This window comes from Malaya genurostris, chromosome 2 (assembly GCF_030247185.1).
Source record: "Malaya genurostris strain Urasoe2022 chromosome 2, Malgen_1.1, whole genome shotgun sequence".
Classification (NCBI taxonomy): Eukaryota; Metazoa; Arthropoda; class Insecta; order Diptera; family Culicidae; genus Malaya; species Malaya genurostris.
In genome coordinates this window covers 225,247,799-225,265,162 of record NC_080571.1, presented here as the reverse complement: position 1 = coordinate 225,265,162, position 17,364 = coordinate 225,247,799, and the positions used below count along the sequence as shown (strand labels likewise).

Here is a 17,364-nt window from a genome sequence, read left to right as displayed (position 1 = left end):
TTATACAGATTTCACCAAAAGTATTAAGGAAAAAATTAAACTATCTATTAGTATTTGAGCTATCTGTTAGTATTTGATTGCAATGACGAGATAAACGTTTAGGAATCAACGTACAAATCACTTTTATAAATATATATTTTTTGTGCAGGTATTTAATGAAGAACACTGAAATCCATTTATATTGAAATTTGTAACTAAATTGAACTTAAAAGTTAGACAAGTCTTGGCATCATGAAACATTATTGCCAGACTGACAGTTGTATTACCTGACTTGACGTTGTATATTGGGTTTTGGAAATCCATCTCAACTTATGAAGTGGACATTTTCAAATTAGACAAGTATATGGCACCATAATTCAATTGTTGTTGATAGGAAAAAAAGCTATAAAATTTCGTCGATGAATATAATATAAGATATGAAATTTAATCTACCACTCTATAACCATAATCTATTGAAATAACATCTTTTAACATAATTGTATTGTAGAAATTTCATTGTATTAGCGAATACAGATAAATACAGATATTTTATACGAATCAATACAGATTTTCTATGAAAATATCTGGCATCTCTGGTCCCCACACACAAAAATTCCAAACGGTACCTGTCATCTTTGGTGGCTTTGCTTGGGTCAGATGTTTAGTCGTCCTGCTTGCCGAATGTGCAACTCGTTGAACAACTAGGACAGATTGGTCGTTATTTCGTGTGGGTAGAGCAGTTGTTTGGAGATATTTCGTATTAATTTCGATGGTTATGATACGAGATTTCGATGGTGATGATCTTATTTGATGGATAGAAATCGATGTGGTGAATTTTTTGTGTTTTCAAAAGTTCATTCAATTTGACATAATTTCCAATTACGAATTTTTCGCGTTTTGCATATATCGCATAGTAATACTTCTACTAAGGAGTTTCTATGAATTATTCTATGTAATACAGATAGTATGCAAAAGGAAGTGTTACATTGATGAACATAGTCAAAAATACCAACGTCGTACAGATTGACGGATAATATTTATTCAAAGTCAAAATGAAATAGTCTAAATTTACATATCGATTGGGTTTATGCTGTGCGTTTGCCTAGTTTCCGTTACCATATTCTTCTAGGGTTTTACATTTGGTTTCCCTGTTTCATTAAACTACGTCTTTGTTCATTAATCAGTTGTTTTCAAAAATGTGCAATCCTAATTTTTCGATTTTCCCGCATCAGTGGTATGTTTTTGAATAATTTATTGCATTGTTCCATTAACTTGTATTATTATTAGTTCTGTTTCAAGTTCACTTTGAGCAAAGACATCATATTAACAAGATATCCAGCTCTCACATTTCCCGAACAAATCATTGGCAAGATCCTTTTTGCGAACGTGGCGAGTCCAGGCGAGAATGTGTTGCCGTGCGATGGCATTGCTGAACTGAAGATTGATTTCGATCCAAGCTTTGAGCATAAATCAAGTAAACTAGTGATTCCGAAAATAATTTTGCAACCCCTATTAGTCTTGAATCAAGGCTTCCCAGCAGTACTGCTTTTCAATGACATCCGCCACGAGACAGCATGAACTGTCTGAGTGCAAAGTCGAGAGCCCAGTCTACAATATGTGTGAAGCATATGCCGAACTGTAATGGCAACAGCGCTCGCATGCCTAAATGAATGCTGTCACTGAGACAGTTTCTACTCACCAATTTGATGAGAGTATTCTATCCGGAGAGTAGTCAAACCGAACGGGCTGTTTGTATCCTGTTTCTTTATGTTCGCTCATTCGCATAAAATGTTACGGAGACAGCCTTTGAAAATCGAAGACATCCTTTGATTTTTAGGGAATTACTGTTACGAAGGGCTGTCGCAAGCCGGCTGTCTCATCAATGTCTCTTGAAGCAATAAACCGGCTGTTTCTGGAGACGAGCTGTGGTTCATAGTGCGCTCGCACTATTTCGGTTGCCTCAATGAAACGGTACTAGTACATACGATTGCGTTGTTGGGATTACCTTTGCAGGAAATTTTAGGGTTTCATTACATTACCATTGTGAAATAAAGAAATTGTTTTAGATTTATATATACTGTCGGCGAAGGCAATGAATTTTAATAACTAACGAATATTAAAAGATAAACACAGAGTTTTGTGTAACGGCTCATATATGTGAATTTCTAAAGTATTCATCCTTAGTGCTTCCTTCTTATTCCTAAAGAAACAGATACACTTCCATTCATTAATAATACTCCCAAAATGTCTTATGCACCCTTATTCTGAATAACGACGTTTTGATTTTTCTGTTTCTCCTAGGATAACTAAACCAATGAATTTTTTATAATCGGAAATGACAGCCACAATATTATTATTATTATTATTATTATTATTATTATTATTATTATTATTATTATTATTATTATTATTATTATTATTATTATTATTATTATTATTATTATTATTATTATTATTATTATTATTATTATTATTATTATTATTATTATTATTATTATTATTATTATTATTATTATTATTATTTGATGAGTTGGTGAGAGCTGGTGCAACGAATGATTTCGTTGGTCCTGAACCAGCTTTACCACTTTCAACTAGTTGTATAAAGCCAAAGACATCATATTAACAAGATATCCAGCTCTCACATTTCCCGAACAAATCTTTGGCAACATCCTTTTTTGCGACCATGGCGCCCTCAGGCGAGTCCGCATCGAATCACGTACATAGAAGTATGGGAGAGAAATGTCAAATTCGCACGCGCCAAAATAGCAGCACTGCGCACCCATACAATTGACATGACATGTTGAATGAGACGCCGTGCGATGGCGTTGCTGAACTGAAGATTGAGATCGCTCCAAGCTGACAGGGTCTGATAAAGCACAAGTTTCGTTCTTGGGCTGCATCCAATCATGCCAGCTACTGGCGCAGCTTGCAAACTTGCGCTCAGACAAAAGCATTTCTACCAGATTTACATCTGAAAATGTCAAAGTGTCTACTGTATTTTTCCAAGCATCATTGCAGTATTCTGGCCAGAGCTCTGACTGGACATTGCAAACTCAATTATCACATGGCTACTATTCAACGTGCTGAGTATTATTATTATTATTATTATTATTATTATTATATGTATTTATTTATATACATTTTTCAATATATCATTTTTCATTTTTTTTAACATAATTTCTTTTCAGAAAGAAAACTGTTAAATATATGCAATGAACTCGGCTCTCAGAATGTTTCACTATTCATTTACAATATTTAAAGTTCCAAACGTTTAATTTTTTTAAATGCGGACACAGGCTACTTAGACAATTAGACGGTAGAAAATTTTCGACATTCTTATACCGTTTTCGTTTTTGAACCTAGACGCGGGCTACTCTGACTCCGAGTAAAACGAACACGTTTTACGCGCCCTAAACAACTCATGAAAAAAAGAAAAAATAAACAAACTCGGCTGGATGCGTGGTGCGACCCGAAAAAATTTTCAGAGCGAAACTACGCGATTGGAGTCCGCTCTAGAGCGACCTCAGGTTGCTAAAACAAACATATTAAACGTTGTTTGGGCGACTCTGGGTCAGCTTTCGGGCTGCTCTGATCAATAAACGAAAACGGTATTAGATTTGTAACTGCGGAAGTCGGATCCGAATTAAATTCAATAGTAACCTATGCAGCCTTTTCATTTCAGCCTGATTTGGGAAAAATAGTGCAGTCATGCCTGAGAAATTGAGTGACGTTGTTTGACACATACAATACACATACATACACACGGAGGAATTGCTTAACTTATCTTAGTCGAATGTCAACTTTCACTTGTCGAATTTTCAAGTAATTTCAAAACCTTTTTTATGACAAATCAAAATCTATGTATAGACACTATGAAATTTTTATAATTCCAATGGCAGATATAAGATTCTTCAAAACCAAATTGAGCTTGAATTCATGTTTAGGTAGTTTTTGTTACTTACCATTTTTGGAAATATACTTTATAGGTAATCGTACTCCCCAAATTTCCCAACCAGAACCGGCAATGAAATTCAATACGATGAATCTATAGTGATTTTGAAACTTCAAATGATAAGATTTTAGCTCTAAATTAATCAAAAATAATGTTTTATTCATTTTTTCCCATCGATTTGTAGTCTTTCCAATTGTACATGTGTGGAATAATATGATGGAGTAGGTCTTGGTTTAATATTACTATTAAAATGTTCGACAGGTTTTGTACGGACAATTTTGTCCGAGCTGGCGACAATACTAACGCCAGAGCGCTAAACGCTCTTTCAACAGAAACTTGCGTTGCAGGCACAGTCATGAGGGTTAAAGAAACTTCCGAAATTTCTGGATGAGAGTTTTTTCGATTTTCCCAATGCTTCCAAACGTCGAACATGTGACAGTTTCAACGTGTGTAAAAGTCGCGAACTTCTGGTAGCTATGACCAAAATAATATAATAGTTAATATGCCGTTTCTAGAGATAAGATAATTCAATGCATAACAGGAAGAAAATGAATTCCAGATTATCAGCCCATATGTATTTGGGAATATATTCCAGGTTAATAGAAACACTATTCATATATAGAAGATAACTTGATGTGTCTGGAAAGCTTGAGACCATATTACACAAGAAAGACATTATTACATAACTTGGGGAATTAAAACTTTTTTTCTAAATAAAACATAATAAACATTCGAATCTGTTACGGGCAACCATGCTGCATTCCACGCTTTTTTGGAAGAACCGGAATTTTTCATTCAGTTTTTGCATTCAAAAATGTTTCTAAATGATTTTTGCCTTGCAAATTCCGACTCCAAATTTTGCACTCAAGGTTTTTATTCGATTGTTGGTTCAATGTACATATAACGAACTTAACGAGCCAGATTTTGTATGTTTCAGTTCTGACTTGGAAAGATTCTTAGTGTCCGTAGTATTGCAGCACTGACCATGCAATAGTCCCGTAGACTTACAAGTCGACTGCAAAGTTGAATGCTATTCAGAATCACGCTAACTAGTATCGAATACAGAATCTTTAATTTGAATATATCTTTTGCTACAAACATTCATTCACCGTTTACATCTAAAATCTGATTCAATTGACTTATACACACTTGTATAAGAAACGATCGCGCATTTGATATCCTGAAGGAAGAGATAAAGAGGATGGAAATAATGCTCCACGCACATCAGTACGCGCCTACACTATGAATGTTACAGCCGACAAACCGAACGTAAACTGCCTGAAACGAGCACGCCGAACTGTCTCAGGTCTTTAATTATGAATATAATTTCTTGAAAACAAACTTTTCTTTCTATAGAATTTCATTGATCGATCGATTCATAGAAGACCAAAATATAAAAATTAACTATTCATTAAAACCAAAGTCCGTCCTTCAATCCGTTTCGTATATTATCAATTCTCAATTATATTGTTATCAATGCCCTACCAACGGTGATTGCTATGCGCAATGATCAACCGCTGCGCAAAGCAATCACCAAAGGCAAAACTAAAACCCACATGCTTGCCTCGAATCTTCATAGCAAACCAAGAGCAACAAATTTGAACCGCACCGGCTACTGTCGCAGACCTGGTCAAGGGAGAGTAATATTTTGCTCTCGACAGAAACAACGCAGTGACTGATACCCGAAGTTTACTGTCGCAACAGCGAGAACTTCATGCTTCTTCGGCTGTCGTGGACCATGACAAAATGTCTTAAGATGGAATGAACTGTCGAACGAAGAGAATGACGGCAACGTTGGCTGTACAGAACTATTTGTCTAAGGGCTGTCGTGATGAAACCTATCACAAGGCTGTCATGGAAAGAGTAGCAAGACAGCCTCAATAATAATGTCGCGCGGCGGTACATTTGGGAAGCCTGGTCACGCACAGTTGCATATTTTTTTCTATACGTAAACGCTTTTCTTTGGGTACATTTGAACCACAGAATTAAAAGTTCCTTAAACACACATCAATGTATTTACAAATAAACGATACAGTTCCACCCGAATAAAAAAATATTGTAGAAAAACAATACGATTAGATGTTACAAAACCTCCCACAATTTTGCTTTGACAATTGAAAAATATTTTAATGTATTGTTATACACTGTTCAATTAATTGTGAACATGCTTTTTACAATAGAATGCATAGGTTGTTAAGTATCGTAATGTACAATAAATTCAATTTTAGAATCGAAGAAACAATATATTGAATCGTTGGAAATGAAAAAAAAATCTTGTCAAGATACAATAAAATGTATTGTAACCCATAGATCTAATTGTGAATCAATTGTTTATGGTGTAAAATCAATGGTTTATTTTTTACGGGCATTCATAAACCTTTTGCGAAGAAGCTTCTATGACTCCTTTTTACCTCCGTTTTTCTGGGGTACAAAAGTACCCCAGAGTGCGTTCTAGAATTAATTTCGAGTGTAAATTAAAAAAAAACACTATGGGATCAGAAACTTATGTAGTTATTTTTTTCTATTAGAGATTGCACCTCCCGAATAAAAAATATTGTAGAAAAACAATACGATTTGTTGTTACAAAACCTTCCACAATTTTTCTTTGACCATTGAAAAATATTTAAATGTATTGTTATACACTATTCCATTAATTGTGATCTTACTTTTTACAATAGAATAAATAGGTTGTTAAGTATCGTAACAATTCAAATCATAAACTTTTCTCATACATGTTTTCTTGGAAAACAATCAAATGTACAGTTTGAATATTGTTCGAAACACCATGTGTACAATGAATTCAATTGTGCATCGTAGAAACAATATATTGAATCGTTGGAAATGAAAAAAATAAAATGAGTTGTAACCCATAGATCTAATTGTGAATCAATTGTTTATGCTGTACAATCAATGGTTTATTTTTTTAAGGGCTACTCGACTATTCGCCGCGATCTTTCACAACGTTCCACTATATTCCGGAATGATAAAAAAATTCTCCTGCATGTTATAGAAATATTACAACAACAATTTTAACACTTATCGAACGATTTCTCTAAGTGTTAAACACAACTCCATTTCCATGTCGCATATATCACACGAGAATTCGATCGGAATAAAACAAAAATTAACTCGTCATTTTAACCAACAGCAAAACAAAAATCTAGCGTGAAGTAAATGTAGCACCCAAAATTGTGTCTCATGTGAAAGTGCCACCCAAATCGTGGTGGCATCCCGTGTCGATCGTGGTGACATCTGCAAGTGGTCGCCACGCTCAATGAGCAAATTGTACACACAGTTCATACGTGAGCCTGTAAAGTTGTTTACTGTCTTTTTGCTAAGAACTAGATCCATTTGTTTGGCTGAGTGTATATATTTTGGTATGCGATTGATGTATATATAAACAAAATTATGTAATTGGTGTTGTAGATAAAAACATCTCTGTTGTAATTATGTATTACACAAGTAGTTCTTTTCTTATATCGTAATAGAATAATATTTTTTCGTGTACGTTTTTAACAATACTTAACGAGAAATAGATTGAAAATGAATTAGAACCTTCTAACAGTGAGCTCAGATTTTCTTTTGATCAATCGATATGTTTGTTTCAACAATTTCAAGTAACAATTGTAACTTGTAGTTATTCCAATGATTTTCAATTGTCACAGAGTAGTTATTTCTGTTTGAAGTAAAGTGATTATTTTCGCAGATTTGTAACTCATGTGTAAATGATTGATACAAAGTTGTACAAGATATCCAGAATAAACTGGAATCACCAAAACTCTGAAATAGCTATTTACGAACCCAGGTGGGCTGCGTGAAAGGCATCGACTTACCCATCACGCTATACCCGTCCCCCTAGTAGTCTTAAATTCGATTTTTCTCAAAAAATTTTCGGGTATTTGTAGCACAAACCCAACCCGAACCCAAACCCTATGGATACTTGTCGGGTTTGGGTTCAGAAAAAAAAAATTTTGTAGGGATGGAGTGTCGATTTTTTTCATTTTTAAAGGGTACAAGTCAGGATCGGGTTTCAAAAATTTGGTCGTGTTTCGGGTATTTCAACCCGAGCACTCAATTTTTATCGGATTCGGGTCCTTTTGTGGAATTGACCTCCTGTTTCAACATACTTTGCACTAGAAATGATCGAGTTTTGGGTTTTGGTACCCGAAACTCGAACCCTACGGGTACTGGTCGGGTTTGGGTTCAGAAAAAATATTTTTGTCGACTTCGGGTCGGGTTCAAAAATTTGGTCGGATTTCAAGTATTCGAACCCGAGTACCCGATTTTTTCGGCTCGGGTACGGGTAGAAAATATTTATTTTTTTATCCAGGTCAGGTTTGTATTTAGAAGAAACATTATTCTTGTGTTCTGGACGGATACGAGTAAAAGTTTTTTTTATTTTCGATCGGGTACGGGTTTAAGAATCTGCTTATCCGACCATCACTACTTCGCATTCGATTCATAGCGTACTGAATCATTACATGGATGGTGCTACGATCGTACTGACACTAAGAATCCTTCCAGGTCGGGGCCCGAACATACGACTACTGGCTTGTAAAACCAGCGCCCTATGCATTGAATCACCAATCCGGAGTAACTGTTATCGATACATTAAAAAGTTACGAACTAGCTAATTAGTTAGTTAGTTGTTTATTTTAGCCCGGTTTTAACCTATCGGTCATTCACCGGGGGAAATAGTAAAATAGTTACGAACTATTTCGAACAACAACATCGACTTTGGTGGTAAAGTAGTTGTGTAAAGTGTTGTGAGCCCCGACCTGGAAGAATTCTTAGTGTCAGTAGAATCGTAGTACTAGCAATGCTATGATTCTGTACGCTATGAAACGGCTGCGCAGTCTGTTGAAACAGAAAGGCCAAATTCCACGAAAGGAATGTAATGCCAAACTTTGCTTTATGATCAACTTTTATTGGGGTACAACCCACCTGTTATTATTTTTGTAAACAAACATTCATACGTAATCAAAATTTAATTTCGACTGTTTCAATTTATTTCTCGTTTAGTATCGATAACAAAATAGACTAAGATGTTGACGGCTTTAAGCCATAACGAAATACATAAATGTTGAAATAGAAAAATTCTCTGCTTATATGCGAACAAAGATTTTTATATGAATAATTCAGGAACAATCTAAGTATATACATATTTTTCCAATGTCAATGAACATATAATTCGGTTGTATATAAGACATTTTTGAAGTCTGTTTATTGAGAGTTTCTTGATAGTTAATTCATTGAAACATTGCATGCTATTTCAATTATTCAAGTTTGGCTTAGTATATCGAGTAATAATGGAAACCAAACAAAAAAGTAATTAGTGTATATAGACGATATTTCATTTAAAGTCTTGTTATGTAATATGTATAAAAGAACTTTATAAAATTTAATCTAATTTGCAGGAATAATCCAACATTCAACCTCATCTTGAAAACTATGAAAATATTCTAAGATTTTAGCATGAAAATAATGGTTAAGTTTGGCTTTGTCGAAAGAAGCATTTCTCTAATTGAAACAGGAAAGGCTTTTGTTTGGATTATTCCTTGCTCGATATTCCATACATTTTATTGCTGGTATTTTTCTGCTACACTTTCTTTACAATTACATTTATAGTGCATGTCGAACGAAGTCAAATATAAAGCTCGCTGAAATTCCGCCATTCCGTGGAGAGTCGATGAGGCACAGTTATAGTATTTACGATAAGCGAAGCATCAATCTTGGGTATGGTTTCGACATGTTTTAAACCCCTAACAATAAATTTGTATCGCTCTAATTTCTAAAAAAAAACAAGTTTTAAATTCTTTTTCTTCCCATCTAAACATGGTATTCCTATTTACCAATTGTTATTAGCTTCATTAGTTTCAATTTCAATGAAATACTTTTTTCCATTGATCTAATCGGCTTAACAAAAAATAGTTAGTGTGAATGACAAATGTAGTAGCATCGAATCGCAACATAGGCTAATCAATATGCAAAATGTTTTCAGTGAACCAATGAACTCCAGAGTGTCGTCGCAGCCTATTCAAATTCCGGAAATTCCGCCATTCCGAAAGCAAGCCCATTCCACAATGCACTCACCAATCAATCAAAGTCCACAGAACATCTCTTCGGCCAATCCATCGCCGCCTAGAATAGCCGAAATTCCTCCTTTCCGGCCACGCATAAAATCTAAAGAATGGATGCCCAACATCGAGGTGAGTCGGCTTAAGGTCAGTTGTCTGTTATAATTTTACTAATAGTGAAAATGCACTTTTTCATTCCTCTCTTCCGTTTGTATGGGTTTTTCAAAAAAAAAAATACAATATTTTAAAACTGCTTCGCACCTTGTCGAATTTGAATATAAGCACACCGAACATCATCTCACAATTGGTCCTAGTGGTGGGGCCGAGTGGGCTAAACGTTTGAAGGCAGCAGATCCTTCTATTATACACAGAAGCACCGATTGTATTGTAGCAAAGGTAACTACATACATACATACTGAAGTTAAGCAAACTCTTCGGCGTAGCTTTTAATGCTTTGTGCGGTTCATAGTAATCATCAGTCGCTCGCTGTTCAAAAGCTCTCAAAATTAAGTGTATAACAAAATTGTAATCGATCTGGTGCACAAGGCTATGTTTGTTGTTCGGAATTGTAATTTCACATTAATATATTAAATCTAAATTTTAAGATATTTTCTACGCACATATAATAGTCGGTTTAAATCCTTTCCTTATGTTCACTATCAACATTGGTCGGTAGAAAATAATTATGGTGTTAATTGCATGGTTGTTGTTAATGGAACCTTTTATGATTACTGTTATACTTGATTCGTCTATCAGAAAAAACGGTTATTGGCTTGGACGTATGTTCCAAGATTCGGAAAACTTTCCTTCAATAATGCTTGCTTCAGATAGAATTGGAACAAAGACAATTGCCTGTATTTCAGTTCCTTATTATTGAATTCAAGATCTTTTTTTATACAACTGTAGCGTTTTCTTCGAACTTTTAAGAAAAAATACGGATAAAATTATTCGTCACGATTTCGAAGGAATTCTCGAATTTTTCCTGTAACACGGCTCATTAGGCGGTGCACACCTTCTTCGTCCATCGTTTTAGCTATCTTATTCCACTAGGTCGTCATCTGATTGATGTCTTTGACAACCTTTCCCTTTGCTTTGAGTCTCATGATTGCCCAGTATTTCTCAATATGGTGGAACTGGGGGCAGTTGGGTGGGTTAAGGTTTTTCGGAACAAACTGGACCATCTGTCTGCATACCATTCTTGAACGACTTTGCTGTAATGACAGCTTGCCAAATCTGGCTAAAACATTACGGTATGGTCATGGGATCGAATGAACGGCAAAATTCGTTTTTGGAGACACTCTTTTTGGTATAGTTCCGATGTCATTCTCTTATTTGTAACGAAAACTTTGTCTTTTTTTTACCACAGCTGCAAATGCCCTGCCAAATCATAATTTTTTTTGCAAATTTGTTGGCAAAAACAAATTTAAATTTGGCTGAAACATCCCCCGAGCCGTTTCCAAGTAAAATTTCTAACCTGGGATTTACCCGAAGTCAGCCTTGATATAGGTTTCATCTTTAAATAAAGAGATGGCTTTTTGGTCAATTAATTGACCAAAAAGCCATCTCTTTATTTAAAACAACATTAACTGGTCGCACCCGCATCAAACAAATAGGTTTCATCGTCCATCAGAAGACACCCGTCGAACTTGGTCAGCACCTGGTCATATAGTTTCCGAGCACGAATTTTGACCACACTATTCTGTTTTATGATCCGATTCGGCTGTTTGCTAGCTCGATGCGACTTGATTCCTTTCCGGAATCGAGTTCTCCTCACGGTACTATGGGCAGCACTGAATTTTCTTGCCAAATCACGGTCCGACAGATTAGGATTCATCTTAATCATCTTTAAGATCTTACCACGCAGTTTCCGGTCGACAGTTCCACTCCGACGATTGGCTTGAGGCTTCCGAATCGTCGTAAATGTTTCCTTATACCGTTTGATAACGCGTCATACGGTATTTCTGGGCAATTTCAGCTGTTTAGCTGGCCTAGATGCAGACCACAATGGATTTTCCAAATAACTGTGCACAATTTTTTCCCTTCTTTCGGCTTTCATGTTGATTGTTTACAAAGTACATTCGATTTGCGGAATGTCAAAAATCATACGTGAAGCTGACAAAATTCCCGACACGTGGGCGCCAAGAACTTCCAAATCCGTCCACCAGGAGCGCCACAATATGAGCAAAACTTTGTTCCAATTCTAAATGAAGCAAGCTTTATCAGGAGTGAAACGTGGAGAGATTCACAGAAGTGAAACGTTGGGGGATTATATTTGCCATTCATTGGGAAAATTTTTGAGGTTATTACCAGAACCGACGGAACGCATTTCGTCTGAAACGCAAAGGAATACGAGTCTGTTTGTATTAAGTATTACCAATAACTTCCTCTATCAGTGTAGTAAGTTTATATTCATTATTTTCATATTCATTTGTCGTAGGTGTCGATTTAGCCTCAACACAATTCAATATATCTGTATTATTAACATTATTCATATCATTCATTTTACCCCGTTTTAACCTCAACATATCTCTAACTTTTTACCAAATACAGTTCATCTATCAAAATATTGATGGATGTTTTTCCTTTCTCTATAGAAAGGTGATAGAATTGCTAGAAAAAACGACTTTCGAATGGTGTCTCGGACACCCCCATAGTGTTATATGCCATTCGACTCAACTCGACCAAATCGGAAATCTCTCTGTGTGTGTTTGCTCCTTTTTTAAAGATATTTTTACCACTCAATTTTCTCAGATATGGCTGAACCGATTTCGACAAAACGTTTTCTTTTTATCTTAAAATTTTTTTCAGAGATGGCTAAACTGCTTTCAACAAGCTTAGGTTTGTTTGAAAGCTACTATTAGGTCATTGATCAAGTTCGAAGATCAAACGGCTGTCACTCCTGGTTCTGGAGATATAATGGCTCAAACTATTCGAAGAAAACAATCCCGGCTCGGGAGTTCTGTACGTCGATCGATTCGAAATATTCCGATCGAATGTGCAATTTCTATTCTGCATTCCGTTCGAGTTGGGTATGAACTCGAATATCATTCGTTCGAGTGGTTAAATCTTCGAACATTACTCGATCGACTTGCGTACGTGTTATTACTTCTGTTCGGTTTAGAATCGTTCTAATTTGGTTATACAGGTGTGACGGTTTCGTTTACTACACGGATAAAAATCTATTACCGGTACCATGGTTTTTTAATCATGAGCTCATGATGTTATATATATATATATATATATATATATATATATATATATATATATATATATATATATATATATATATATATATATATATATATATATATATATATATATATATATATATATATATATATATATATATATATATCTCTTTTATATATGGGGCAATTATGTGTGGAACGGCAAAATACCATTTGCTGAGAGTTTCTCAAAGGGTCGACGCAAACACTATTCTCTCTGGGATTCACAAGGATATTGTATTTTCAACAATCTCGATTCGGTCGGCAACGCAGCAAACCACTTGAAAATGTGTTATGTTGTTATTTTTACTCACTCTTTTTCAAAAAATTAAGCATTGAATGTCGAATAGACTCGATCTTTATCCGAAATTCCGAAAATGGCTTTGGCGAAAAACACGTTATTATTAACTATTAAACTATTCATATTTTACAAGCTGTCTAAGGCCACTGAATGAATGAAGATCAATTATCAAACTCGTCGCAATTTGGCTATAGGTAAAATGTAAATTTAAATTTAACGTTGTTGAAAGTTTGTTGTTAAATGATTTCGACAAAGTTACTATAAAAAAAGGAATTGTGTCTAAGTTTCTCATAATTTCCTCCATTTTTTAAATGAAAAATGAGCTTTAAAGTTTTATTGTAACCAAGAAAAAAAAATTGAAATTGGCTACATGATGAGCACATCTTCGAAAATACCCGAATTTTTAAAAAAATATTTAAACTTTTTCAAGAACTTCAAAATGTGTCCAATTGAAAGAGGAGTTAGTTTTAAGAATAAAAAAAATACTTGCAGAATATTTGAGAAAACCTCCGGATAAGTTTTAGAAAGTCAATCTTACACCAAAATAAAAGCTGAATTTATTAAGAGACCTGATCTCACACAGTGCATATTTATAAAAATCTAACCTAACAGTGTAATTCGTAGAAATCTAACTACACTAATGACAACTGACGAAATATTCCATTCATAATGATTTTAAATTGCATTAGAATGTATTTGTCGGTTTCGGCTGTAATTTGCTTGCTACCAAGTGCAAACCAAGTTATCATTCGAAATTCAGGTCTTGTAAGACGTTGGTTGATAGATGTCAAAAACTTCCCACTTCCATATGGTAGATGACACAAAAGCAGGAACGATACCATCATGATTTGTATCAACATTATTCCGTCTTGTTGATCTGGTTAGTCGATAATAAAACTCAATCGATCTGTAAGATGAGCATCAGCTTGAATATATATTAGGGTGACTGTTAACTTATTAGAGTGATTATTCGAATTATTATTCAAATGAAACGGTATATAGTTTCCTACAAATTTCTAGGACATTTTATCCGGATCCAACTTTCGGTTCCGGAACTAAAGCGCGATAAGTGGAAAATTACCCATTTCATGAGTATTTTTTCACGAACGATGGTCAAAAGCAGGTACAAATCCCATAAAACTGTCTGATAAATTCTTCTAGTTTGCAGAACTTGTTAGTTTGTGGGCATATAAACTTAATTTGGAACTACTGGTCCCCCCTTTTCCTGTTCCGGAAGCACCGAAAGTAGTGACGAAAAACTTCAAAAATAGAACTCGCTTCGTTTTCTCAGCGATGCTTGACCCGATTTTTACAAATCTTGATTTAATTTGAAGCTCACATTATCTCAAAAGCTTCTGTGAAATTTCGGCCGGTTCTGACTGACCGCCATATAAAATGACGAAACAAAACCAGTACGCACCGGTATGAGCTGGCACAGAAGAAGGAAACTCAATTTGCCTTTACAAACAATGCACACACAGCGAACTTTGTTGATTTTCTTACACGCTATAGAGAAAACGAAAACCAACACCTAAGCTGATTACTTACTTACTTTCCTCAGATAGAGCGTGACTTTTTTTCGCAAACTTAGGTTCAAATTTTCATCCGAATACAACTTTCGGTTCCGGAATTACGGGGTGAAGAGTGTTAAAAAATGTATAGCGTCGCTTTAAGCGGCGAAGCCAAAAACGTGGAATATTTCGAAACTGGGCTCGAAACTCTTCCAACCGTTAATCATTGTTAGTAGACGGCCTATCAAACTAATTCCGGCTGTCCTGGTTCCCGATTTCCGATTCCGGAAGCATCGAAAATGGTGTTTAAATACTCCAAAGTTAAACTCAGACTATTTTCCCAGAAATGATTTGAATGAACTTAGGTTTAAGTAGAAGGTGTTATAATCCCAAAATAAAATTCTTGATTTTCATCTGGATCCGACTTCCGGTTCCGGAACTACTGGGTTCAGCGTTGAAAATTTTGAACTTCTACCTAAAGCGACGAAGCAAACGAGGGAAAATTTCTTTTCAATTATGTTCAAAACTGTTCCAATTTGTAGGTCATATTTGTTACTGGTGATTCGAACCAACTTCGGCTATTCCGGTCCTCGAAATTAAGTTTCGGAAGTATTGGAAATAGTGGTCAAAAACTGCAAATCTTACTTTTCTTTTTGATAACCGAATCGATTTTTACAAACTCACAAAATTCAAAAGAAAATACTTGAATTCGTTGTGGATAATATTTCCAGTTCCGAAACTATGAGTGTTTTGATTCGTAGATTTTTCTAGATTACGTTCAAACAAACTGTCCTGTTTCTATTCAACGAACAGTTGAAATAGAATCATTTTATTGAAAATCTGTCATGGTTCCAAAGGGGTAGGCGTTGGGAACCAAAGCTTTGAGAAACACTGCGTTTTTTTGGTCGGTGGTGCAAAGCAAATGATGATCATCATATCATATCATCGAGGACGGGGGTGGGTCATTTCGCCGAAAGGGTTATTTCGTCGAAAGGGTCATTTCCCCGGAAGGGCCATATCGTTTACAGCGCATAATGAATTAGAAAACTGAAAATTCTTGTTATTCATAAAAATTATCTATTTGTTTTTATGTTCCGGAATAATTGATGTGGCGCACGAGCAAAACAATGTAGCGAAGTCGCATTCGATAATGTATTTCATTTGCAATCACTTATCGGGAAATACCGCAAACAATTGCCCGATAGATACCCTAATAAAGTCAACAAGTTTTCTTGGGAATTCCGTTCTGAAGATTATGAAATAAAAAGAAATTTTTCATTTGTCTCTGATTCAAATCAAATCCGATATGAAGACTATCAAAGAATTCGGCGAAATGACCCTTTCGGCGAAATGGCGTTCGGAGAAATGACATTCGACGAAATGACATTCGGCGAAATGACCCTTCCGGTGAAATGACATTCGGCGAAACAACCCATGTGGCGAAATGGCTTCCGGCGAAACGGCTTTCAGCGAAATGGCTTTCGGCGAAATGACCCTGATCCATCGAGGACCGCCTTGGTGGGATTCTTAGTATATCTGGATCGCAGCACAAACTATGCAATTGTTCTGTACGCTGAGAATCGGTTGGACAGGCTGTTCAAAGCAGACGGCCAAGTTGTAGTGCTTTTATTTTACCTTTCTTACAAAGTTTGTTTTTCGAACATTTATTTCGATCAAATTTGAATGAAATCAGATTTAAAAGGAGGAATGTAACAGAAAGTTTTATGTAATTTATTCACAAAGAACCGCTAATCCAAACCGCAATTTAACTTACTTACTAGTTGTAAGATTGTAAAGAGTTTAGTAGGTAGAAGTATGAAAAACTGCGATTTTATTGGTAACTATCAGTTCGTATTGGAATGGTTAATTTAGCAATGAAGCAAACTAATGTGAACTTAAAATAATCGCTGCGCAACATTTAAGATTAATAATTAGATATTAAATATTTCGAATATTCGTACACATCAAAATGCACTTCAATCAGCAATTTAATATTGGGTTTTAAAAAGGTAGTTAGAAAAGATTTAAAATTGTAATGTCTATTTCATAATATATATGTGACATCTTAATAGATTGAACAATTATTGAAACCTAACTTGCTACATTCACAGCAACAGGAGCTCGCCTCGTCGGGATTAGAGCCAGAGCTCTTAAAAGCGGCTCCTTCTTGGAGTCACATGGCTCAGAAAGCTCCAGAACAAGCCGGACCAAGCCCGGGTTCACCACCGAACAAAATGCAAACAGAAGAAGAAGCTAAAGGTGATATTTTAGTTTGTTTCATTATTCAAAGTATAAAATTCTATTGTATCTCATATCT

General features: G+C 35.3%; 1 protein-coding gene across 15 annotated transcripts in view; it reads left to right on the top strand.

The window, feature by feature from the left end:
* The window catches only part of LOC131427787 (anoctamin-8), a 61,963-nt gene that overhangs the window by 40,122 nt on the left and 4,477 nt on the right, over positions 1 to 17,364 (top strand). For 12 of the 15 annotated variants that reach the window (XM_058591296.1, XM_058591295.1, XM_058591293.1 and 9 more), the window contains 4 exons: positions 9,560 to 9,667; positions 9,933 to 10,140; positions 10,291 to 10,404; positions 17,159 to 17,306. In XM_058591296.1, coding sequence (XP_058447279.1) covers positions 9,560 to 9,667; positions 9,933 to 10,140; positions 10,291 to 10,404; positions 17,159 to 17,306 — 578 coding nt within the window. Of the gene's footprint in view, positions 1 to 9,559; positions 9,668 to 9,932; positions 10,156 to 10,290; positions 10,405 to 17,158; positions 17,307 to 17,364 lie in introns of all 15 variants that reach the window. The other 3 variants (XM_058591302.1, XM_058591303.1, XM_058591301.1) reach the window with 3 other exon arrangements.